At 41.4% G+C, this 25,679-nt stretch overlaps 2 protein-coding genes across 4 annotated transcripts in view; one reads left to right on the forward strand and one right to left on the reverse strand.

The window, feature by feature from the left end:
* Positions 1-3,486: 3,486 nt before the first annotated feature.
* The window catches only part of zeb1b (zinc finger E-box binding homeobox 1b), a 69,642-nt gene continuing 47,449 nt past the window's right edge, over positions 3,487-25,679 (reverse strand). For all 3 annotated transcript variants that reach the window (XM_042510368.2, XM_088072189.1, XM_088072188.1), the window contains exons 2-8: positions 23,809-23,964; positions 17,692-17,853; positions 15,766-15,968; positions 14,042-14,147; positions 11,868-13,576; positions 9,024-9,204; positions 3,487-8,273 (exon numbers count right to left, since the gene is read on the reverse strand). In XM_042510368.2, the coding sequence (XP_042366302.1) occupies positions 7,570-8,273; positions 9,024-9,204; positions 11,868-13,576; positions 14,042-14,147; positions 15,766-15,968; positions 17,692-17,853; positions 23,809-23,964 (3,221 nt within the window). In that variant the 3' untranslated portion in view covers positions 3,487-7,569. The remainder of the gene's footprint in view (positions 8,274-9,023; positions 9,205-11,867; positions 13,577-14,041; positions 14,148-15,765; positions 15,969-17,691; positions 17,854-23,808; positions 23,965-25,679) is intronic.
* znf438 (zinc finger protein 438) overlaps positions 9,075-25,679 on the forward strand; it is a 149,071-nt gene continuing 132,466 nt past the window's right edge. Inside the window, exon 1 of the mRNA XM_088072190.1 lies at positions 9,075-9,213. The gene's annotated coding sequence lies outside the window, so the exon portion shown is untranslated. The remainder of the gene's footprint in view (positions 9,214-25,679) is intronic.

Below are 25,679 nucleotides of genomic sequence, written 5' to 3' on the forward strand. Positions count from 1 at the left end.
CTAGGTCACAATTGGGGGGGGGGGGGGTCACATTTGGACCACTTGGGCCCACTGTGTGAACATATTGTTATGGCTCAGACAACCCAAGATGGTCACGGCTGGAATGCTGAACTTGAGGCTTCAAATCAGGAGTCCACAAACAAATGGATGATGTTTCCGTTGCTATGTCAGTTATTTATACAGTGTAAATCAAGTTAACGAACCTACTGTCTTCTGTTTAAAGAATAGCTACAATGTAGAAACTTATATGAAGTATAATTTAAACAAAAGACTAAGATCCCTATGCTGAGGATGATTGCCATTATCCTTAGAGAATGGTGGGTATAATGCTGCTCTAAAGGAGGACAGACTTTGTTGTGTGAGATTGGTGAAATTGAGAATGAAATTCATTTATTATTTTATTGTCCTACTTACAAAGACTTAGGGATGCATTTTTAGCATAATGACCTGTGATTTCTTTTGGTTGGATGCGTTGAAAAATTGAAGTAACGTTTCAGAAGGTGAGCCTTTTTTGTGTCAGACTTTGTTTGCTGGTCCTGACAGAGGGCGGAGTATTTTTTTTAACAGTAGGTTAACAAGCTTTTTTGGATTGATCAGTGTTCTGATATTGTAATGACATCATGTAAACCCATGAGGGTTGGGCTTGTGTTTGTGTGTGTAACACAAATATAAAGAGATTTATAAATTAGGAGTGTCTGCTATAACCTTTTAAAATCTGAGCATCTGGCTTGATTTCTCTCTAAAAACATGGGAAGGAGGCAGTAAAGAACAAAATACCCAGAAATCAGCAAGAAAAGTCCAATACACTTACCTTAAAATTATTTAAAGATATTAGAATAATTATGTTGCTTAAAATATTTTTATTAGCCAATGGAATCATGATTATTAGCCATAAATACAATTTCCCTTGTTTCCCCTGGCTTTCTTAAAATAAAATTCTGAATCTACAAATTTCTTGCAATTTGAGGAACATTTTCTTATTAAGCTGCTCACTATCATTTAACCCATGTTTAATACAGTCTATGATCGCACCAATTTGATTAGTTTTCAAGGTTTCTAGGTCTGCGCATATCGCGTATTCCTATTTTTTTTTTAATCGCGTGCTGTCCATTTTGTCTCTTCAAAGCACCCGTACTTGTAGTCCAGCCGCGGCAGTGATGGAAAATGAAACGCCAATGCGCTTTTAAAAGGTTCAGTTAAAAAAAACTCCAACTCCCTGTGGGTTCAGTTAACAAACCAAACGTAATGCGCACCTTTTGTTTACATGAATTAAAATATCACCGACATACTTTGAGTTTGAGCTCGGCTATGAGCTGAGCTCACAGGTGCAGCTAATTACCCTGATGTCAGCAGGCAAACCGCGTCGTTTTTGAACCGGCACGGACCGGTATTTGTGGACCTGTGGATCAAACTACGAGCCGCAAAATGGACGGAAACTGACTGCAGAGCAGAATTTCAAGTCCTGTGTGTCATTTACTCTGGCTTCATGTGAGTATATTCCGCCAGCTGCTAGGCTAATATACAATGTAAAACACCATAGGCTTGCGCCAATAACGTTAGCATGTTGTGTTAGTGAAGAAAATGTGTGTTTTGTTTGGGAACTTTGCAAGTTATAATGAAGCGAATTTGTGTAGTTTTGTTTAAAAAATATCGCTATTATGCCATGTTTAATGTGCTATTTTAGGGGTTTTCAGGTGTGTTTTGAATCAAACTAAACCGTCACAGAAACCCCACCGCCGACTAGTGTTGTGAAGGTGTAACTGCACAGCGACACAAGCCAGCCATAATGAAGCCTATTTGTGTAGTTTTGTTTGAAATTATCCCTATTAAGACATGTTAAGCCCGCATTAATATTACACATACCTATTGCTCTGTGCACAAAACATGCTTTTCAAAATCAAGCTAAAAAAAAAGATAAATATTACAAATAATATTATACATAAATTCTACATGAATTTTATTTTCTACTTTAATTGAGTTAATTTTGCTGTCAACATCAGTCCGCTACATATCAGATATTTATTAATTTTCATTTGACCCTGCCTAGTTTTTCTCATGCCACTATAATTTTAAATGTAAAAAAAAAAGAAAAACAAAACCCCATAAAAAATAATTATTTTCAGTATAGTACATGCTAAGTAGATTATTATGCTAAGTAGATTATTATTTTTTTCATTATCACAGTGATTTACAGCAACATTGATTGTGACAGTGCATCTAGTAGAAATAGCATGTATTTTCTCCACATGCCAAATACAGTGTTAAAAAAAAAAAAAAAAAAAGACGTCATCAGGTGGAAAATCCCAAGGCGAAAGCCTAGAATGACACCCAGAAATAATACAATTCATGTATACACATAAGCAATAAAAAGAATGTGAAATGTGCCAGACAGTCCATAAGGATTAATGTGTGTTTTAGGGGTTTCAGGTGTTTTTGAGTCAACAAAACTTTACAGCACTATACAGAAACTTCACTGCCAACTTGTTGTTTTGAAGGTGTAACTGCAGGCGACACAGACACGCCACCACACAAGTATATTATGTCCTCAGGTCAGCATGTTGTGGCATGTTACTGTCAGGGCATACAATAGTTTCACGCGTACAGGACCCTTATGAAAAGTGAAAAAACTGTCCCTTTAATTGGGAGTCATTTGACGTCAGTGAGTTATCAAAATGATGCCAGTCAACTGGAAGAATGTAAAAACAACAAAAAACAAAAACTCCCACTGTATTTCACAGAGGGAGCACTCTGAAGTTGTCTGCTACCTTTAAGTCTCAGTTTCAAAACCGTATTGTTGCATCAATGTAGCACTTATTTCATAAAAAAATCATTCTAAATGTCATTTACATAAAGTACAATTCTTCACATTCATCTGATTACCAATAAAGACACTCTGGTCAGAATTGCTTTAACATGTTAATATGAACTTCAAAACTTTTAAAATGCAAATTAATGGAAATTTAAACATGAAATAAATTGTGATTGACTATTGAAATTCAGCAATTAATTGCAATTTTGAAAATGAATCATTTGAAAGGTAAGTATAATATATATATTAATGAGACCCCCCACATAAAAAATACATAAATAAAAATGTCTGTGCTAAGATAACTATGCAACACTGTCTGCATTAATCATTAGAAACTTTAATCTTAATTAGAAATAAATGTAACAAATTGCCATCGGACTGTTGAGCTATAATTGCTTATGATGAATAGAAAATAATAGAAAAATAGTTCGGCCTTGGTCAGGTGTCTTTTTTAAATTGTTAAGCCCAGGGTCTCCAGGACCCCACACAGAACATTGGTATGAAATATTTAAATCAATATTGAACATATGAATTTCAAATTTAAGTTTTGACATTTTTGAAGTGGTCCCCTTTAAAAAAAAAAGTAATATTAACTATAATATTGCAGTACAAGCATCCACTTCATATTGCGTGATTTTTAAAACTCTCATTAAGAATATAATCACAAACCCAGCAGCTTGTAATTGATGTATTTTATTGTGAGATGGGGAGTCATAAAAAATGAACAAAAAAAAGGAAACAAACAAAAAACAATCACTATAAAAAAAAAAGATGAGGGTGTTAAAAGGGGGAGGGGCATATAAAAGTGGGCGTGGTCTTGACACTGACATATAAAGTAACAAATTGGCACAAATAAAAACATAAGAACAAACGTCAATATTATTTTGGCTTGGCAAAAAGGACAGTTTGTGTGGTTAAGGATAATCCTTCAATAAAACAGCACACACTCATGCTATTAGACATACGATTAGTTTTCAAAAGTTCAGTAGCTTCATATTAGAGAGGGGAAAGAAAACTAACATGAGAATGGATGCACAGAGGTCACAGGTTCCAATTTTCAGGCTTGCAGGGTGCGAGTTTGTTTTTTTTTTTTCCCAAGGAAAAACATTTTTATTTGTTCGAAAAACATACTTCAGTATGCTGGAGTCTCATTTTTCCAGGCTTGTAGTTATTCGCCTTTGAATCTTTTTTTTCCATACTAAAATATATTATCGTATTAATACAAACTACAGTATTGTACACTACATAGTGTAATAAATAACCATAAAGAAATATAAAAAATAAGACACATAAATATAAAAGTTCTCTATGACTAAACAGACATACCCATCTCCTTGGCGGTGGGGATAATACTGCCATTGCTGAAAACATACAGTACACACACTGAAACAGAACATAAAACAACAAAAGAGACAAAAATAATAATACTGACAGGTAAAAACATGGTTGAATTTAACTCCTGGGATTCATATTTGCCTACATTTGTTACCTGAAGAGACATCTGAGCGTTTGATGGTGTGTTAAACAAGTGCACTGAATAAGCTTTGAAAAGGCAGGACACAGTTAAGTTATACTTCATCATCCATTGGAGCACATGTGCATTGCAATTCTTTCAGCTGCTCAGATTAGACATGAAAGCAACTTCTCTAAAATCTAGGACACATGAATATGTGGTAGGCTAAACTCTCTCAGGTGTGGTGGCGAGCCAAAGTCAACAGTATTCCGGTGTATCGCTTGATCTGGGACCCGGCAATACCTGATCAGAGCTGCTAAGCTTCAACAGCAATATTCAATGGCACTTTTGATATGCATGTTTTTCTTGTTTTAGTTTGAGTTTTTTGCATATGGCTCGGAGTCGGGGGGGTGGGGATATAGGCATAGGGAGGGCCAGACAGATTTCTGCGTCCCCTTTCTGCTTGCTCTGAACATTTAAATCAATAGTTTGACATTTCACGAAAATACCCTTATTTTCTAGCCAACGTGATCTCACAGAAATGCGTGAAATAAGCACAACCTCTTAATCACATGATGGTGGCATGTAATGTGTTAAATTACATGGTGGTGGCGGCACTGTTAAGTGTAGGCACAAAATTTCTTGGTAAGGTTTAGAAAAAGATTGTTTTCCACTGAAATAACCACATTTGTTATGCATGAGAAGCAAGGACATATTAAAGTGACCAAAATATGTCATGTTACTTGACGTACAGGCTGTACATACAAACAGCTGTCTTTTAGGTGAAAGTCCTGTTTTTGTTTGACCCATCTACCAAAATCTTCTGCCAACATGAACTTTGTTGTTGTATTACCTGTTGAGCTGTAGCATTAACCATTGCCCACTGTGTGAATTCATCATCAGGAATTTTTGTATTTCCACCACGAGAAGGATCCTAAGTGACTTTATATTGGCATTGTTTCTGTGGTGCACATAATTTAATATATCAAGAGCCACCCAGTCCCTGAGGACAACAGCTCAGGCTTGCAGCAAATTTTCCCCAGTGGCCAATTGTGGTGTTGTGATGAAAAAAAATCCCTGCAGCCCAAAATTTTTTTTCAACCATTGTGAAAGGGACATTGTCAAATATTGACAGGATACCCATAACTGTAAACACGGTCAGTTATGAATCTGTCTATTATGAATTTTCGATCCATGATGGTTTTATATTTTTGAAACACTCCTTGAGCCGAGAAAAGAAATTTAAAAATCCATGACATCATCAAAACAGTCTACGAGCTGAGTGGGAACTTTTGGCTGGGGCTCGCGGGACACTTCTGAGCATATTCAGTGGGGCACATAACGTGAGAATAAACGCAGAAGCTAAAAACTTTTTTTGGCATATGCGCCGGGCGAGCAACTCCATTGGAATGAATATCTTGGCATCTATGTAGGTTTTATTATAAATCTATGCCACCACCACCATGTAATGCAGTGTTATGAGGTCATGGTCAGTTCATATAACTGTTATAAGGTCTTCCAATTGAGATTAGAGGTTCAATGCCACTCTCGTATCTGTCATAAATATGAAGCTATAGCCAGGAGATGATTAGCTTCATGTAGCAGAAATACTAGAAACAGAGGACAACAGCTGACCTGGCTCTGTCTGGAAGTCACAAATAGAGTGGTGAAGTAATGAGTCCTAAAACGCACAAGTCCATTAGCCTTTTAGTACGTCCGGTTCCCTCGTCTTAAAGTCTACAGGTTTGTTTGAATGGGTTTTCGATAAAATGCCTTAATTAAGGTCTGTGGTTAACACAGGCTACGTATATTTAGACGTTTTGTTCTGCAACATAAAACACGTCTGCTTAAACCCGATTTTTAAGGTTTTGCTCGTCTTAAAAAAGGCGGTTGCTTACAGGTGGGTAAATGGGACTACAGTGTTTGTCGGGGATGTCAGATTTCATCACACCGGACACAGAAACTCATTAAACCCACTTGTCCGCCTTTACAGCTTTACAGAGTTGCACTCGAACTTGTGGCTTTATCTGTTTATAATATTTTTCGAGTCGTGCGACTGTGATGTAGTTTGTGTATAGCCTAACAATAGCTTTTTGCTTCTGGTGATTTCATTTACGCTTCAAAACACACAAAAATTGTGTTCCCCTGTAAATATTATCATGCTAAACAAAACGTGCAATTCTCATAAACTTGTGTTCATCAGAGAACTTATTTTTGGCGCTAATCACAAATCCCATTCAAAAATCTCATGAGGTTTTTGACGAGGGAACCGGTGCGATGCCAACTTCCTGGTTGGCCTACAAAAATACGTCATCTCTTCACTACTCTACAGTCCACCACACATTACTGCCACCTACTGGACTGGAGTGTGGAGCAGTAGATAAGCAGGAAGTAACTGCTAGTTTTATGTTTTAGATTTAACTTAAGCTATTTTTATCCCCTTTTCTCAGTCCTCATGCTAAGCTAAGCTAAGTGGTTGCTGGTTGTAGCGCTGCTTTAATCAGACAGATATGTTCTCTCAATCTTCTCATCTGACTCTTAAGAAAAGAACCAAGCACATTTTCTAAAATGTCAAACTATTTGTAAAAAACACTGATTAGTAAAAGAAATTTGACAACAATGAGTCTAAACATCTAAAAGGAAGTTAATGACTGAAAAGACCCGTCCGCTCTCCGTTGTTTTTCTTCTTAAGGCTCACAATCCAATCAAAAAGAGATGTACTGCTAACATCTGCTAGCATGATGGCGTGGTAAAACTAGTGCGGTAATACTGAAGGGTAGACAACACAACTCAACTGCTCAATCCATAGGTAAACCAAGCCACTTGTAGTGCACAGGATTTTTCTTATTTTCCTTCCAACTTAATAAAATACTGACTTTTTTTGTTCATTGGCAATAAAAAGGTATAGAAATATCTCCCAACTGTACAACTTTTTAAAGGTTAAAATATGAGTGATAAAATTAGTAACACTGATAAAAAGAAATGACCCAAGGTGTTTTAGTAATAAAACATTATCTAAAACGTGTCGGCTCTAGCTTCCAAAGTCTGTATAATGCATTTCCTTCGTTTGTTAAAATTTGTGTTCGTCTTCATCTTTTTCTTTACAAATTGATTTTTCTAACAGCGAGAAATCGTTCTCCTGCGGAAAAGTCACTAGTATTTTTTTTTCAGGCACACCTGGATTTCTACACAGTAGTGAACTGAAAGGAACTGTCAGAGTGACCAGACATCATCTCCTGCGTTCTTCCTCTGCGCGATCAGAGAGGAGGAATCTGATTGTGTCTCAGGGAGGAGTCCGATTCCTCTTTTAGTCAGTATCTCCTTTCTCCTGCGGCGTCTCGTTCTGCTCTCCAGAAACTGTGTCTATTTCGCCTCCGCTCTCCTCTGTGACCTCCCCCTCTTCCGTCACCCCTCCTTCTGTATCCATCGCCTCCGCTTCCCTCATCTTGACTTCCTCCTCTTCCTGAATGCTCCCGAGCACCTCCTCCTGCCTTGTGTCAGCCTCCTCTTCTTCCTCTTTCACCTCCTCTCCTTCTCCCTCCACCAAAACTCTCTCTATCTCCTCCTCATTCCTCTCTTCTTCTTCCTCCTCCTCCCCTCCTTCGTCCCCTATCTGCACCACCTGGATGTCATCCATGTCCACCGCGCCCTCCTCCTCCTCCTCCTCTTCCTCGCTCTCCTCGTCCTCTCTGGTGCTGCTCCCTCGCTCCTCCAAGTCCAGCTGGGAGTTGGCCAGGAGCTGCTGCACTCGGCTCAGGGCCTCCATCTCGGCCTGGGCCTCTGCGTCGTCCTCGGGGCTCTCTCGCCCTCCGCCTTGGCTCTGCGTCTCCTTCTTGCAGTAGGAGTAGCGGTGGTTCATGTGCTGGGAGTAGGAGCCGGAGTGCGAGAAGCGCTTGCCGCACTTGTCGCACTGGTACGGCTTCTCTCCTGAGTGGAGGCGCATGTGTTCGATCAAGTGGTGTTTGTGTTTGAAGGCCTTGCTGCAGATGCCGCACTCGTGAGGCCGCTTCCCTGTGGAGACAGAGAAAATAAATATTAACAACTCTGTTTAAGAAAAATTGAAGTGCTGTTGAGTTAAAAGGCGCAGACACGGGAAGGAAAACAATAAACACTTGCACAATCGCAGTGAATCCCCCCCTCAATGTTGCGTGAAAGGTTGACAGGCCTTTAACAGTATCTATCATCAATGTATCCAAGGAGAACATTTCAAAACAATGCAACAAAATCACAACAACTGCGCTTGCAAACCTTCAAGGAAACTTTATCCAGGCAGGGAGCAGCTAGTTTCACCTAGGGTGAGGTCATTTGGAGCTGAAAACTGTGGTTGCAAGCCAGGTATCAGAGTAATAAAGAAAAAAAATAAAGCGAAAACGCCTCTGAGAGTGTTGACCTGTACTTGGCCACAGAATCATCATCTTAGCGCAGTCCAAATCACTACCAGAGCTTGCCTCTTGCAACATTTGGTGCTTCACATGAGAAGCTGGCAGTGCAGAGGTGGGGAGTTGGCGGAAAGTAACTCTCAGACCTCTTCTGTGCATGTTGAGTAATACCTGCTGGAATGGAGGTGTCCACCCTGCTTTACGCTGTAGCTCAAAATCCCCCTTCGCTTGCACTCTGACTCATCTTTCCATAGACCCGACAGTGAGGGTGGTGAGACAAGTTCCGGTTGTATGATTTTTTTTCTTTTTTTTTTTTATTCAGAGCCCATCTGTGATTTTTGGCTGTGTTGGGGTGTGGAATTAGGAAACACATGATGTTTACCTGTGTGTTCGTATTTGTGTCTCAGCAGGGAGCTGCTCTTCTGGAAGATCTTGTCGCACAGGTCGCAGGCGTACATGCCGCTGTCCGTCTTCTTCATCTTCTTCCTCGGAGGGCCCGAGTCGGAGTCGTTCTGCTCTTCCATGGTGGACACGCCCTCCGAGCCCGTGTCCTGCTTCTCCTCCTGGACATGGTAGGAATTTAAAATGTTTGACTCAGTAGAAATACAAGTGAACATGTGTGAGTGCATTGCTGGAAATAATGCTGTGTCACATCCTGCCTACTGTGAAAGTCATATCACTGAATTTTCAGGTTAGGGGTGAACAATATTTTCCAACCATACTGTTCTCTTGTGAGTGTTCTCTTGTCTCTCACTGGTTAAACTCATCTACTGATGCACTGAGAGAGGATGTGGGGCAGTATTAAACAGAAGATATACACACAGAGCTCGTTTTTTAACAAGGCAGGTCTATGCCAATCCACTTAACACGAAAGTATAATACAACAACAATAAATCAATGAGGCAGGCAGAGGTGTGCCGTTTAAACAGATTCCATCAGATCAATAGGGGCTCTGCAGCAAAGTGCAGCCTCATGTCCTCTGGGTGACAGCCCAGGAAGATCACTCATACACCCACAGAGATCTACATCCATCATTACGGGCCCATTAGGTGTCTGCACAATGAAGAACTATTAAGGGCTATCATTTTTACAAAGAGCTGAATTCTGACATTTCTATATATGACTTATTGATTACATTTTGGATGGATTCACACTATCTATCATGTTGTGGTGGTTTTGAACAATAAGAACTAATGATCTGGACTCAAGGGTCTGACTGATTGCTTGAAAAAGAGAAAAGCCAACTTGAATCCAAACCACTTGCTTCTAAGAATGGCCTCCGGATCAGACACTGAAGTCTTTCCGGCACAGTCTGTAAACCCATTGTTTCAAAGTTTTAGTGTCCAACATCTTTGCTTTGGCTGACCTGGAAGGGGTCAAAACTTGAGCAACACTAGTGTAAACAACCTTTTTTGTCAGATCAATAAATCTGGAGGAGCAATGACTGTGACATGCTGGTTAAGATATAAAGCTGTGGATTTAACTGTCCACAGGGATGTGACTCTTCTTGGACCAACCTTAACTTAAACTTGGTGTTGGTTTTGTTGAGTAGTCTTTCAGTATATTGTCTTCATTGATACATTTTTATGTCTCTGTGTATGTGCTATGTATTGTAATATGCGTATATGTGCGTGTATGCATGGATGCGTGTACAGACTACATAATCATGTAAATGACAGAAAATGGAGAACCATTTAGGGGTGGAGGGTTGATACTGTACAACTTATTCTTTTACTTTCCCAACTCTTATAATTTCTGTCCATTTGTGACTCTATGCAAGTACCTCTAATGTCCCGTGGTAATAGTATCCCTATAGACAGTGGTTTTTTTTTTTTGCTTCTTCTCTTATGTTTTTGATAAGTATCTTTGTACTTTTCTATTTCCTTTTTCATAATAATATTTTCAGATGCACAAATGGAAACCTGACACGCTTTTGGAACTGTAATTACAATGTAATATGAGCATCTGTTCATAACAGTGCTGTAAACATTTAAAAATAACTTCTCCCTGTCTTCAGTAGGCCACACAGTAGCTGAGCAGTGCAGACAGGATGAATTCAAGCAACAGATTGATACCACTCTCATGTTTGTATCATAAATATATCTAGCCTGGCTATATAAATATAGTCAAATCTGCCTACCAGCACCTCTAAATTTGACTTCTTAACATGTTATATCTCATTTTTTTTTGTCTGAAGTTAAGTTAATTATAACATGTTAAAAGAAACTTTTGGCTCTTTTGAAGTGGGGTTGTATGAGGTACTTATCCATAGTCAGTATATTATGGCAGTCATCACCCCCCCAGTTTGGAGAAATACTGACATTAAAGCTAAGAAATGTACTGCTGTTGAGGGGGCAGCAGCGAAACATATTCTAGTCACTTAAAAAAGGTCCCACCTAAAAACTCAATACCAGATAATGTGTATGCTATGTTGGTAAAATATTGAATGCTTTATCTTGCTCTCTTCAAAGCCAGACTCATTTTAAGGAAACCAGTAATTTTAGCTCCCCTGACATGAGAGATGCTGGTTTATCTAGGCCTTGATCAGTTATTCTTGATCAGTTTTATCGTGGGACTCCGGTGATTCTGAACTAACCCTTTTAGAAGATAAAGTCAAAAAATAACAGCTTCTATGATCAGCGAGCTGAAATAATAATTTTTGTCGATGGAGTCTGTGGGCTTTGAAGAGAGCAAAGATAAGGAATTGAAGCCGTTAATGCCTCTCCCCTCCAGAAAGGGATGTCTGTAGCAGGTAAAGTGCTAGAAATATTCTCAATATCACGATGATAATGTTGTTCTTTTTTAGAGTGCTAAAATACATCTTGCTGCTGCCCCTCTCAAAAACAAAAACATTACATTACTTTGCTACCATGTCAGTACTAGTATCTCTTCTTCAAACTGGGGACATGTTGTACATATTGTATGTAATATACAGAGAATGGATACATACCTCATATAACCCCATGCCAAAAGTCTGAACTATCTCTTCCAAAAAGTTGGCTTTGGAGGTGCTTGTAAGTGTTAGTTGTCACCATTGGACAGAGCCTGGCTAACTGCTCCCCCCTTTCCAGTCTCCGTGCTAAGCTAACCAGCTGCTGGCTGTAGCTTTATGTTTAGCATACAGACATGCTAAACGACCATCTAACTTTTGGCAAGAAAGCTTACTTTTGAAAAAGACCATGAATCTCAGCTGTTGCCACATTGTGGGAAGTAATTGATTGCACACCTTGACTCCGTTGAGGTGGATGGTGTCCTGCGTCTCGGTCCCTGCGGGGCTGTTTGCTGTAGTGGTATAGGTGTAAGCCAGCTGGGGGATCAGGATAGTCTGTTTGTTGTTAGTGGCTAATGCCCGTAGGCATTGCATTGTGGTCACAATGTCGAGGGGTTTGGCACTTGGCTGGCTGGAGTACAGTGCGATGGGGCTGGCGCCCATGGCTGAGAGTGGCGATGCCTCTTTCTTTGTGCAAGTTAAGTTTAGGGGTTCATCCACATTGGTAGAGCCAGAGGAAGGGGTGGGGTAAACACAGGCTTTTGCCACCTCTCTCTCCGCCTCCTCTCTGGTGGGCTTTGGCAGCGACAGGTCTAGGGGTCCCTCAGTGCTCTGAGGAGGCTGGGCCGGGACGGGACCGCCAGCTGTCAGGTTTAGTGGTGAGGGAGAGGCCGGCGAGCTGTGGGCGCCGTTGACCTCCGCTGGGGTGGCTTCTGTCGGGCTGTCCTGGGTCACGGAGGGACTCATAATGGCCGTGTTCTTCCCTGGGACCAGAGACACCACGCTGTTAGCTTCACAGGTGTCCTCCTCCTCTGAGGGAGGTGTCGGGGCACCCAGTGATATCTGACCCTCCTGCATTTTGTCAAACCACTTCTTGACCACGTGGATTGGCAGGCTGACTGAGTCAGAGATCTTGGCCAGCTCGTCCTTGGTGGGCTCTGCGTTTAAGGCAAAGTAGGCCTTGAGCAGGGACAACATGTTCTTGGGCTGGTTACAGAGTCCACCCTCTGACAGCAAGGCAGCAACAGCAGACTCCGACTTATCCAGGCCCGCTCCGTTCAGCCTGAGACCATCCTTTTTGCAGTGCTTGAGGGCGTGGAGTGTTTCCAGCCCGCCGGGACAATTATCACACAGGAGACAAGTTTTAGTGGTCTTTTCCTCTTTTTCTTTAGTCTCCAGGGGCCTGGAGCCTCTTATGGTTAGATCTTCAGGGAGTTTCTGGGACTTGAAGGTGTCAGTGGTGGTCTGACCCGGTGAGACCGGCTCAGGCTCTTTCTTCAGGTTATGGGCTGTGAGCTGGCCCTGGTTGGGGTCCAAACTATAGTTTATAATGATTTTTGCATTTCCATCCTGACCCACAATAGGCAGACTGATGGCTGAGATGAGTTGCTGCTGTGCGGGATGGAGCATTCCAGTGGTTAACCCCGAGTTTACCTGCCCCTGACCTTTGGCGTTGCTTTCCAGCACCTGGCGGATGACGTTACCGTCCACCGCCACTTTGAGTGCATTCTGCAGGTCTGCCAGGTTGATGCTGATGGGCGACACCAGCCCAACAGTGGGCAGGACCACAGCCTGGACTGTGCCCTGCAGAGGAGCTGCGGCACCTCCGTTGAAAACCCCACCGTTCATGGCGGCCATACCCGGGGATGTGATCACCGTGGGTTTGTACTCGTAGTCCACGGGCTCAGTCTTGATCTGATTGAGTGGCAGCTGCTCCTGCAGGGGCTTGCTGTGCTCCAGCTTCTCCCTTATCTGGGTGTGGAGGACTGAGGGCGGCGTGGGCAGCACAGGTGACGGACCCTGGGTCTGGGTTTTGGCATTCCCCATGCGCGGTCTGCCGTTAACTGAGATGACGCTGATGCACTTCTTACTGCTGATGTGGGAGCTGTATGAGCCTGAGTGGGAGAAGCGCTTCTTGCAGTTGGAGCATTCATAGGGTTTCTCTCCTGAATAAAACCACAATGTGTAGAACAGAGAGAGAGAAAGGAGGGGAGGCGGGGGGTGGAGGAGAGAAACACATTTCCATTAGTGAATGAAGCTAAATGAGCAAGCTAGGCTACGAGCAGTACTGTAGGAAAAAGCTCTAATGCATTTCAATGATGCTTAAACGCTGATGTAATGGCACCATTGGGAAATGCCCTTCTCTAATTGCTGTCCCATAATGCCAAAAGAAACACAATTATGGCACATTAAGGAAGAGCACACAATGGACTGAAACAAAATAAAGGATATCTAAATACAGCAAATTGGCAAAAACATAAATAAAACATAAATATTGGTACAGAAGACTGACACTGAAATATCTGTGGCCAACAGAGACATCATGGTGTACAACAGGCCGGCTCACGTGCACACACACACCCATACACACACACAGAATGCTGCCATGGTGACAGGGGTGGTCAACTCACCGCTGTGGATGCGTAGGTGCTCCTTCAGATGGTGCTTGTATTTAAATGCTTTGCCACATTCAGTGCACTTGAATTTACGATTGCCTCCGGACTGTGTGATGTGTCTCTGTCAGATGAGGGGGAGAGGGGACGTTCAGCGAGGCACACAATGAAAACACAACCTTTGAACTGCTGCTAATTCATGGCACAATGTCATTAATCAATCGGGGGCAAAAGTTCATGTTTATTTATCGTGTTTGGAAGCGAGCCGCTGAAGAAACGGGATTCAGTATGGAGGTTTGCATAATTTAGAATCACTTTGATTTACAGTGTATAATTGCTAAAGCACGATACTGAAACTGATCAGTTAGGTTACTGAAGTAACCTAACTGTCATTGACTATTTCTGTAGACTAATACATATTAATATTAAAATATTACACAGAAGCAGAGAATATCTAGTTTTTAGATATTTTTATGACAGTTTTTTATGAGTCAGTTTTACCCACTCAGTTTATTTCAACATAATTTATGAGAAGCAAGTCAAAATGAATGATCTTAACTTTATCCAATTGAATTATACTATATATACTTTATGTGATCAGATAAACATATGCACATAACTTTTACCAAGCACCAAGTGTTTTTAATATATGTCTGTTTTTAAAACATATTTATTCTCCCTATACATAACACTTTAATTGTGGAACTTGAACGAGTTGAATGCGTTTTTAAAAATCAAACTTGTAGTATTTTAAGCACTTCTAACATCAACTTTTACGGAGATATATGTAGGGTTGCTCCTTGAAATTCGGAGATTCAAATCATCAGGTGTAGACCCTCAGTCGACTGAGACTGCTTCAAGTCCAGCAGTCGTTTTGTGTGTGTGTGCGAGTAATTTACTTCTGGGGACATTTTGGTCCCCAGAGTTTCTTGATCTTCATGCTAGTCTTTGATAAAGAGGAGCTGCGGACATGCAGGCAGTGGCAGAGAGGAGGAAAAGGAGAAACCTTCTGCTATGAAGCAGTGAATTTACATCTCACAGCCAATTAATATGATACAGTTACTGGCTTTGTTTGATGTGTATTGTTTGCAAAAAATTGTTGTTGCAATTTTATGAGCCCTCGTTCACACACAGTTAGCTTGTTTACTATATTACATCCCTGAATGTCACTGTCACACTTAACGTCCCGCTGAGTCCATTCAAACTTTCAAACCTTGTATAGAAAACAAAATGAATTGTCAAATATTCGTGTTGAAGTGCCAAATCTGATTCGACTGGTATAACAAAGCCCTAGATATATGTATTTTTTATTCTTACATCATGCTATCTTTTGGTCCTTTTAAACCAACATTTCTTATTTAAATTTACTCAGTTTTCTTATGGCTTTATAACAGACTTTTTAATAAACTTTTAGACAGAACTTTTAAAGTTTTTTAACACTTACAGTTCCCTTCTGACAGTGTTCTTTGTAGCGTTCATTTAGAGTACGGCATTTTAACCCAAACCTAACCCTAACCTTTTATAGAAACAGAGCAGTATGTTCCTAAAAGAGGATTTGATGAAATCATCTAGATGCATTAAGTATCTCAGTTTCAAAAAGCTGCATCTTCTTGTAAAACTGAGAGCAGAGAATCTAAATTAAACAAAACAACATGATAATTGAATTAAGACATTTTCCAGTTAGACCAGTGAAGCTGTTTTATCAGCATCCAGTCCTGACCAGTTTGTCAGTCAGTTTTTACCTGATCCCGTCCGCCCTTATGGACTGTCATATGCCTCTCCAGCTGGGCGCGGTAGGCGAAGCTGTAGCTGCACTCGGGGCAGTTAAAGCTCTCCTCGGTCTTCTCGTGCCTGTACTTGATGTGCTCCTTCAGGGAGCTGTAACGCTTGTAGCCACGCGCGCAGTACGGGCAGGTGAGCAGCTGAGAGAAGGAATCAGGCGTTCCTGTGTGGAGGAAACAAAGAGGAGAGTGTTATAATGACATGTGACAGAGAGAGGGGGTGGGGGAAAGAGAGGGTTAAAAACATATGGTCAATGGGGAGGGCTCTTTGATGTTACACAAGCTCTGCCACAGTCACACTCCTCTGAGAGTTCACCAATCAGCGCGAGATCCTCCCCCACAGGTAAACAGCCCCCAGGTAACCAAATGGATAAAAGCTGATTAGTGATCCTCAGTAACGCCTTCCTGTGTTTTTAAAAATAGCATGCTGGGTCACCGGTGCAGGGCTGGAGTTTATTCCAGCTTTGTACTGACACAAAGCGCAGCGATTATAGCTTTCACATGTCTGAAATTCAATCATTTGATTGCCTATTGTGCTTTTCTGAACACCCACATATGTAAGAATAGCCTGCTCGGTAAACAACAGCCGCCTGCTGAGATCCAACAGAGGGTCTCAGTCGGCCGGCTCCCACACAGGTAAAGCATTACTTCGTTAACAGGTAATGTATTAAGTTCCCCTTTGGGACAGGTGAGGGCCTCTGGATGGGAATGCACACACATTATCGCCCAGGTAGCCGTGAGTCACAGCTCGCACAGACGTGACAAATTTACTCAGGTGTTGCTGTTTCTCTCCCTCAGGCGCCCAGCCCCATGTGGCAGCAGGTAAAAGCCAAAAGCCCGAGAGCCATAAAAGGCCCCGGTGTGCTGCACTTAACAAATAGCCGTGTGTGTAATGATGTCGGAGAGTGGCGTTAATGGGGTGGAGTTAACACCTAAGGTGAGACAGGGAGCAGGTAGATCCATCCCCAGGGGGCGAGTAATTACCGGGTAGGTGCAGTAATAGTGTGAGAGCTCAGCGGCTGTGAGCTCTCGAGTGGAAATAGTGGTGTGTGTTCCAGTTTGTGTGTGTGGGACTCTACACTTTGCTTTTGTGCACTACTAATAGAGATGTGAATGACATTTAAAGCTATCAATGCACAAAGCATATAATAGTATATCAGGAAAGGGATGTTTAACCCTTTGAAATCTGAGCAAATTGTTTTGTTTTATTTTAGAAACATAGTAGGTAGGAAACATGCAACTTTACAAGACATGGCACAAAAATCATCAAAAATTGAAAAAAAAAAAAAACCCCAAAAAACCAAAAAAAAACAAAGAAAGAAAATTATGTGAAAATTAGACAAAAAAAATGTAAAAACCAAAAACAAACAAGAAAAGGACCAAAAAAAGCACCAAACTTATTATTTTATATATTATGTTTTTTCTTTTTACTTTAACATATTTTTTTTATAAAAAATATTATAATTATAAATAGGTAAATAGGTTTTTTGGACTTTTTTTTTAAACTATTCCACAATAATCCCCTCCCCTTGTTTAAAAAGTTTTTTTTGCTAAACCTCTCACCAAATTGGTAATTTCCCTTTTCCCACATTTTCAAAAAGCCACAAGCAACAAAGAACAAATGACCCAAAAATGTGCAATAAATTAGTAAAAACTAGCAAAACCAAACAAACCCCAAAACAAAACAAAGAAAAAGAAAACAATCAAGGCAGACAAGACTCAAAAAATGCTTGAAAAATATAGTAAATATTTCTTTAATATGTACTATGATAATTTTCAATATTATCATTTAAAAAAAATCTCACCAACTTGCTGTGCATCCAGGTTTCAAAGGATTTTATAAAAATGATCTTGTAAAGAGCGTTTTTATGTTTTTTCTGTGTGTACCGTTTTCGTCATGGACGCTGGCGTCAGGGGTGCCCTGGCGTTGAGGCTCGTCCTCCGGGGCTTCTGGGTAGATGACAGCCGTGTCTCCTTGCTGGAGCATCTCCTCCACCAGGGCGTCTGTGCTCACATCATCTTCAGCGTCTGACACACAATCCTCCTTCACTGTGAAGACACAAACACACGCTGATTAAAGTCATGCCTGCAAAAAGGCATTATCGATTGGCCCGCTCTGCCAAGACGAACGTGTTTTTCTATCAATGTGGGCTGTGCATATGAAACCTTAACCTTTGTATATGAAATGTGATAATCCAATAATGTCACAGTGAGTGTCATTATAGCTGAACCGGATCTTACAGTCCAAGCCCTTGATCATGACATGTTCACCAGCCTGGAATGAGGCATGCGGCGCCAGAGAGGAAAAAAAAAAACAAACATCCTGAAAGCTGCTGTTCACAATAGGATGAGAAAACTAATTAGCATCAAAGGCCACATGCTACTGTATGAGCATCAAGCTCTTTGTAAGAACTGAATGACAACCCTCTATTTACAATGTTAGGTAAGGTACTTGCTGAGACTGATAATTAGGTGATGAATCTTGTCCTGATGTATTGCGGCGTGTAGATATCACGCAGGAGCGGATGCACGCACACATGCCGCGCTGGGCTCTCTGGAGAGGCTTGGCCTTCAGACTGTGCTTAATATCCCAGCAAATGAGAGCCTGCATGTGGGAGCCGCGCGCGTTCTTCTTCCACATCACATGAGCCTGGCTAGCTAGTCTAACGAGCACTAATTACCAAGCAGCGGCTTATAGGAAGTGTAACCTGAGGATGGAGTCGAGGATGCGAAAGCTTCCTTCCTTCTTCCCCATCTTTGCTCTCCCAGAGCTTCCTGAGGTGGATACCGGAACAAAGTATAGTGTGTCGGAGATTAAACCGAGCATTATTCCTCTATGGATATGTTAGTGCGCCTGTGTGTATCATTACAGGGAATAATTACAATGGTGAGCTATCAGCTAAAAGCAAAGTTAGGCTACTGTGGATGCTGTGCAAGTGTTTGCAGGGCAGATGTTTTATAGACTGATTTTATTCCTCCAGCTTAGAGGAGATTTGAGGATTGTGTTTTGTCAATTGTGTGTGTGTGTGTGTATGTGTGCTGAAAGACGGGGCCAGCTGTGTTCTCCTCGGAGATGGGAACAGGTGTAGTGCTTCATGACTCACCGACGCACAGTGAATACCAGTACTCTTACTGTGGCTTCCTGTGGTGCACCTTAACAAAGCCGTGAAACAATACAAGCACAGTCATTTGTTGCTAGGGTTATTAAAGACCATTCGCAGAAACCTCCCACCCTGTAAGAGAACCCCAGAGATGAGAGATAATACAGAGAAAGAGGCCGTGCTGGTGAACATGTGTGTGTATGTATAGCAGGAGCCAACAGCAGGTGCTGAGAAAGTGGAGTAGTGAAATTCTCATCATACAGTGGAGTGTCAGGGACACTTTAGGGGCTGCTAACCCCCACATATCACACAGCTTTTCTCTCATGACCAACAACACCCCCTCTCATGTTTGCTTCATTTTTTTTTTTCATTTTAAAGAAGTAGTTTGACATTGTGGGAAATATTTGTCTCATATTAGTCACAGTCCTGCTGGCTGTTGACAAGACAGGCCAAGTCCACACTATGTGTTTATTTTAATATGGCAATTTAAAATGAAAACTATCTCCCGACACACAAGCAATTAAGTAATGTTTCAGAAACAATCTCCATCCATACTAAGACTCCTGTAAACACATATGAACATTAACATCTACTAGGCATGCAGTATATGTCCAAGTCATTGGACACAAGTCCACACCTTTGGGAGTTACAATTTACATTTACGAAAGGTGTGTAGGCCTTGCTGTATCGTTTTGGCTTGATACGTTGAGACTGATATGACCCATCAGGGAAGCAAACATGGGTGTTCTGACGACACCATTTCCACCCGTTCAGACTAAATTGCAGCCCACGAGTTTTTGAACTAAATTTGGGTCAGCAAGATTTTCATAGATCTCTTATTTAAGCGTTCCAAAATGCTGGAGCAGTGGGGACACTGGGCGTAAACGTAGCAATGGTTCAGTTTTCAAACGAAAAATGTATGAGTGTGGATGTAGCCACATAGTCAAACATTGCTGTGTGTGGAAAAGTGCTGATCTGACTGTTTAGCTCCCTTTCACTGCTCAAAGGCGGCATCCAACACCTCAACAAACCTCCAGGCTACTAAATGTTGAGAGTGTGTGAGAAGTAGAGTCCCAGTCGGGGGTCTGTGGTGCAAAGGTATGACAAGCGGTTGTTTTCACTTCTTGTCTGTGTGTGTGTGTGTGTGTGTGTGTGTGTGTGTGTGTGTGTGTGTGTGTGCGTGTGCTAGCGCGTGTGTGTGTGTGTCTGCTCTTTGTTAAGAACAGAGTGAGGCCAGAAGGGTTCACAGCCTGGCTGAGGCGGCTCTGTGTTATCAGGCTGCTCCCCTGACATGAAACATCACACAGGCCATTTATGTGCTGACGCAGGGATGTGAATGCACCACTGCACACGTAGAAATCAGTTCAGAAACCCCTGAATGAAGGCCCCCACGAGGTTGTAGCAGGACATAGTGTTGCAGCTCTGATTCAATTTTTTTTTCTTTATTTGTTTTACAGTGTAACCTAACTATAGTACATTTTAGAACAAAGTCACCAGGCCACCCACTCTGTCCTCTTTCCCTCACTTCATTCTCATCCTCCTCTGCCTGCATCTCTGCAACATGATACAACGGCATCCCATGATGCATTTCCTGCCCTGGCTGACCTTTGCCCCCACCGCTTCCTGTAGTTGTGCGTTCAGACCCATTCGTAGATTCTATCTTGGATGGGAGAGACATATCAAAGATAAGATTTTGCACAAACAGCTCAAATATTCCACAATCATTAGTAAAGATGCTTTATCTCCCTTTAGCAGGGGGTAAGTCAGAGAATGCATGCGAGGTATTTCCATATCTAGGATGATTTGCTTATTCTTGGCTTGGTGCTATCAAACATTTGTGTGTCGACTGGACAGCTCTCTAGAGATTCTCCTTTTCCTGTGCAGAGGGGTGGCTCAGTTTCAACATCACACAGTGACGTAAGACACGCAGGAATGTAGGTGTTGCTGTGTGTCCACTGTGATTCAGCTGGATTTCAACTCTTAGGAACACTAAATATAATCAATGCATGTCAGGCCAACAGTGAGGAAAAAGTAAGTGCCATTGGGCGTGAGAGCCCTGCAACTTCACTGCAGTACAGCACAAGAGCACCAAACACTCGACTAACAACCAGCTCATCTTCTTAGGCTATATTTCCATGCACTTAAGCCCATTCATTAAGTGCCATTGCAGCCTCACCATATCAAAGCTCTGCAGGTCCACCCTGCCTGTTCTCTGAGATGTAATCATGCTCTACAAGTCATCACATGTAAAGGAGCAGCCCTCCCAGGTCAATGCTCTCTCTACCTTTTGATCCCCTGGAGTTAGTCAGCCTGTTCTTAGAGGAAAACAAGCTGCAGTTTACTGCACCGACACCGGACTGCTCCACCACTACATAATCATTTAGGAGTGAATGAGTAATGACAGCGAGCAGGGTGCCCATGATACCATATAATCAAGAGGAATGATTCAGGAGAAGAGAAACAGCGAGAGAGGACGGGAGTGTTAAAAAAAAAGAAAAGGAGGGGAGGCAAAGCTCTGTGAAACCACCTTTTGGTTTTGGAGCGCAGCAGTCTCAGGAGAAGGGGTGTCGAGGTTTTAATTTGAAGCAAACTGGGCGACGCTGAGGAGAAGATTAGTGGGTGGTGGTCACTTTTCAAGGCTGCACCAGAGACTCGTCTGTTCTCAGGAGTGAGAGCGACAGAGGGAGGGATGAAGGGATGAGAGAAGTGTGTTTGTTTAAAGGACTGCGGCTTTCCCCATGTTTCATCAGAGTGATCCACAGTGACAGCAAAGATGTTGCTTGATGTATGATATGAGGGCTATAGACAGTGAGAGAGCAAGACTGGGAGGTGTGTGTGTGTGTGTGTGTGTGTGTGTGTGTGCGCGCGCGTGCTCATGAGTGAAAGCAAAAGAAAATATGCCTGATCAGGCATAAGTGTGGAGTGCGGCCAGCTCACTGAGCTGTTTCAGTGTAACTCATGCTTTTGAAGTGTTTAATGTTCGCGAGCCCCGGCCAAAACCAATGACATTATTCTTCCTCCAACTTTCCCTTTATGCAAGGAGGTACAGCTGGAGAGCGCTGATGAAAATGACAGCATGGTCTGGGGAATAGGTGGCTATACCGTGCACAGGTTTAACCCTTTGAAACCTGAGAAAACTGGCTTCATTTGTTCCAAAAACATGGGAGGAAGGCAATGAGCAACTTAACAAGAAATGACGCCAAAAAATTAGCAAGAAATTTGTAAAAAGTCAAAAGAAAATTACCTGAAAATTTGCAAGAAAAGGAAAGTAGAAAAAAAACCCTAAGAAAATGACTCGAAAAAATATATACATTTTTTAAAAAAATATATAGAATTATAATAACCAGAAATATAGTTTCTGGACATTTTACCCTATTTTTATGATAATTTTCTAATCTTCTTTGATCTCTCTTTCTCTTGCTCTCTCCAATTTTTTAAATTCATTTTCAGGTTGTTTTCTTGTCACCATTTTATCACCTTTTTGCAATTTACTCATTGCCTTTTTTCCATCTTTCTGCAGAGAATTAAACCTATTTGCTCTGATTTCAGAGGTAAAATGCTGCTTGTGAAAGGCATCTGAAAGCAGCATGATAAAAGCTGATGTTGATCCAGGTTTCAGAGGGTGAATTTAGGTCCACTTATGTGTGCACATGCAACTGAAACCTCGCAACTGAAACTGACCAAGGTGAAACTCCTCAGAGAGGAATTTCTAAAAATCCCTCCCTAAACTGAAACTGATAGGTCGCTGAACGTTTTTGTGTGTGCTAATTTGACCTCTTACTAAATCACTCTCACACATCTCTCACCCATGAACAATTCAGCCAAAATCTGCACGGAGCAACACCCTAAAGTAAATATTTTTGTGGCTGAATATCTAATTACCTTTCATATGGGGCTGTCACAATGTTGCACATACTGTACTTGGCACAGCAGCTAACACACACACATATTTATAGGCACATGCAGTGTGAGGTCAGGAGAGCAGCGCAGAGGCCTTGGGCCCAGGTTGAAACACCAACATCCTTCAGCACCTGCAATTGTTGTTTTGGAGAGGGGGGTGGTGACGTCAGCCCTTCCTGTGGCAGTGAGCTGCCTCTGATGTCACTTCCACATGGTTTGAGGTAAAAAGAAGTTCACGGCAGCCCCTCCAATGCCCACCAGTGCCATAAAGCTCTCCATCGGCTCTTTGCTTGCGAGGTTATTTTCTCTGCTTGAAGGTCTCTCCCTCTGTTGGCATTGTCTTTGTTTAATATCATGCTTCCTGCCTTAGTTGAAAGCCCACCACGTGTAGTACCTGTTTCCTCGCACTCTGTGTTTCACAATGAGACAAAGCCGAGTGCTTAACTGTGCGCAGACGTCAGCGAGACATTTCTTAACTTAGCCCGTGTCAAGTCGGTTGAGGTCAAAATGAGACAGCGGCAGTCGAACAATTAATGTAACAATAGATATAAAGGCTGTGTAACACATTTGCATTTATGTGCTGGAGGCATATGAAATAATGCTGTTATTCTGAGCCCACAGGAATCACGTTCAAAGCCACCCTAACGATGGCAGGACTGAAAATATACATCTTAAGAAGTCAATTGTTCTCCTACAGAAAAATCAGACAGTGATTTGGAAGATGATAGTGAAATACCTCACGGTGCCGCGTCTCAATAAACTGGCACTTGTCTAAAGACAATTCTGGCAAACTCTGAATTAAGTGCTGTTATCCCCCACTGGCATAATTTAAAATAAGATTTTAAAGCAGAAAATAAGATTAAACGAACACTTGTGCTGAACTTTACCGCACTGCAGAAAAGTAGAACAGAACAGTAAAGAGATGGTGGGTAGCAAGTAGGAAGATGAGTATTTGCATGTGTGATAATAATAACGCGCCCAGCGAGCGAGCGTGCGGTCTCACCTCCGTCCCAGCAGCGCTCCCTGGGGTGCTCCTCGTCTGGCAGGGTGCTGTCGCAGTCGGCCCCGTCCGCCAGGCTGCCTTCCTCCTCCACAATGTGCAGCTTGTCCTCATCGTCTGAGTCTGAGCCGGCCTCCACCACATTATTGTAGTTAGTCACTGCGCAAGGAGACACGGAGGACAGAGGTTATAATGACTGCTAAGATTCTGTCTATCTGTTTTAATTAGTCTTTATAGGCGAGGGAGCGGGTTACACACATTGAGTCTTTTTATCCTTGATAAAGATAATGGGAGGTGTACTGTATGTGCTTCTTGATTATGAGCATTCAGTGTGAAAGGCCACAGGTCGGAGAGGTTAAATATATGTACTATGTCATTTAAATGTCAAAGCTATTAAAGAGATTGTTTGAAGGAGGAGGGGCAAAGGAGCTTGAAACACCAATTAAACAGACCACAGCCTAACTTTATATAGATGAGATGAAACTTAAAATGATCCCCATAGGAGAGGTGGGTTGTTAAAGCAGGAGAGAATAAAACAGCTTGGGCACTGACAACAGAGTGAATGGAGGGCTCTTAAGAGGAGACAGCCCAGGTGAAAAAGGTTAAAAAATATATATAATATAAGAGATACCACCATGACACTTCCCTAGTTGATTACTTACAGTAAGAAAATTATTTTCATATTGAGTTAAGTTATCTATACATATAAGTTATCTGAAATTTGATCTTCAAATATGCAAATGAGACACTCACTTCATAAATCAGAAAGTACTCTCAACAGTCATTGAAAAAAAAATCAAATTTCCCTATGTTTTGGAGAATAGAATGATGTATAAATCAAGCTATATATAAACTAATCCCTCTGTACAAACCTTCAGAATGTAGATGAGAATAAAATTGGAGAGTTTAAGTGCTACTGAAGTGGAGATTGTGGCTCAGAATATGAGAAAAAAATCATTTTGAGAAAACAGCTTTTAAAGATATGTATTGTCCCATACATTTTTAGCAAAAAGAACCAAACAACAAAAATCAATTTGTTGCCTTAATAGAGTCAAAGCTTGTTACACAACAACAAAAATCACTCCATTAATCAGAAACCAGTGTCAACAGCTATAAAACAATAAAAACAATTTTCACCATGTTTCTGGAAATAAAATGTTCTTTATATAAGGCTATAAACAATATACAAACAAATCTCTCTGTAAAAAGCCCTGATATATAGATAGGAATAAAACTGGAAAATTTGGGGGTATTTAAGTGCTATAGAAGTTTATATTTCTGGCTCGAAGTATGAGAAAAATCTCATTTTGAAAAAAAGAAAATGACAAAAGAAATAAGCTCATTTTCAAAAAAGATATCACCATGAAACTCCTCCAGTCTGTATTACAGGTTTTCTGAAATGTTATGTTTTAATATACAAATGAGGCATCATCTGATTAAATGTTCTTTTTGCCTACATTTTCAGAACAGAAACCTGAACTAAAATCAACACCTAAATGTGTAATTTGAACATTTTCTCCTCTAATCTGAAAAAAGGCATGTTATGGAAGCAAAATAGCACATGTCTAAATTGGCTGGTGCATGAAAGAAACCATGTTTTCACCTGAGGTGTTTCACCTTAAAAATACTGCAGCTGATGGTTTGGATGACTCCATGTAGTAAAAGTATGCAAATGAAGATTTGAGAAAAGCTATGAATCCACAGTGAAAAGAATCTGGGGAACAACAGGCTCGGTGTTGCAGAGAAAGAGAAAATTCACACTTTGAAACTTGCAGACACACATACAGTCCCAGCGTGTGAGATCATTAGATTGCAGGGCTGAAGTGGTGTGTGTGCTGTGTGGGAGTCAGTGTGACCTGGTCGGTTGTGTTATG

Source organism: Plectropomus leopardus, chromosome 21, assembly GCF_026936395.1.
Source record: "Plectropomus leopardus strain MGB_pleo_1.0 chromosome 21, ASM2693639v1, whole genome shotgun sequence".
Taxonomy (NCBI): Eukaryota; Metazoa; Chordata; class Actinopteri; order Perciformes; family Serranidae; genus Plectropomus; species Plectropomus leopardus.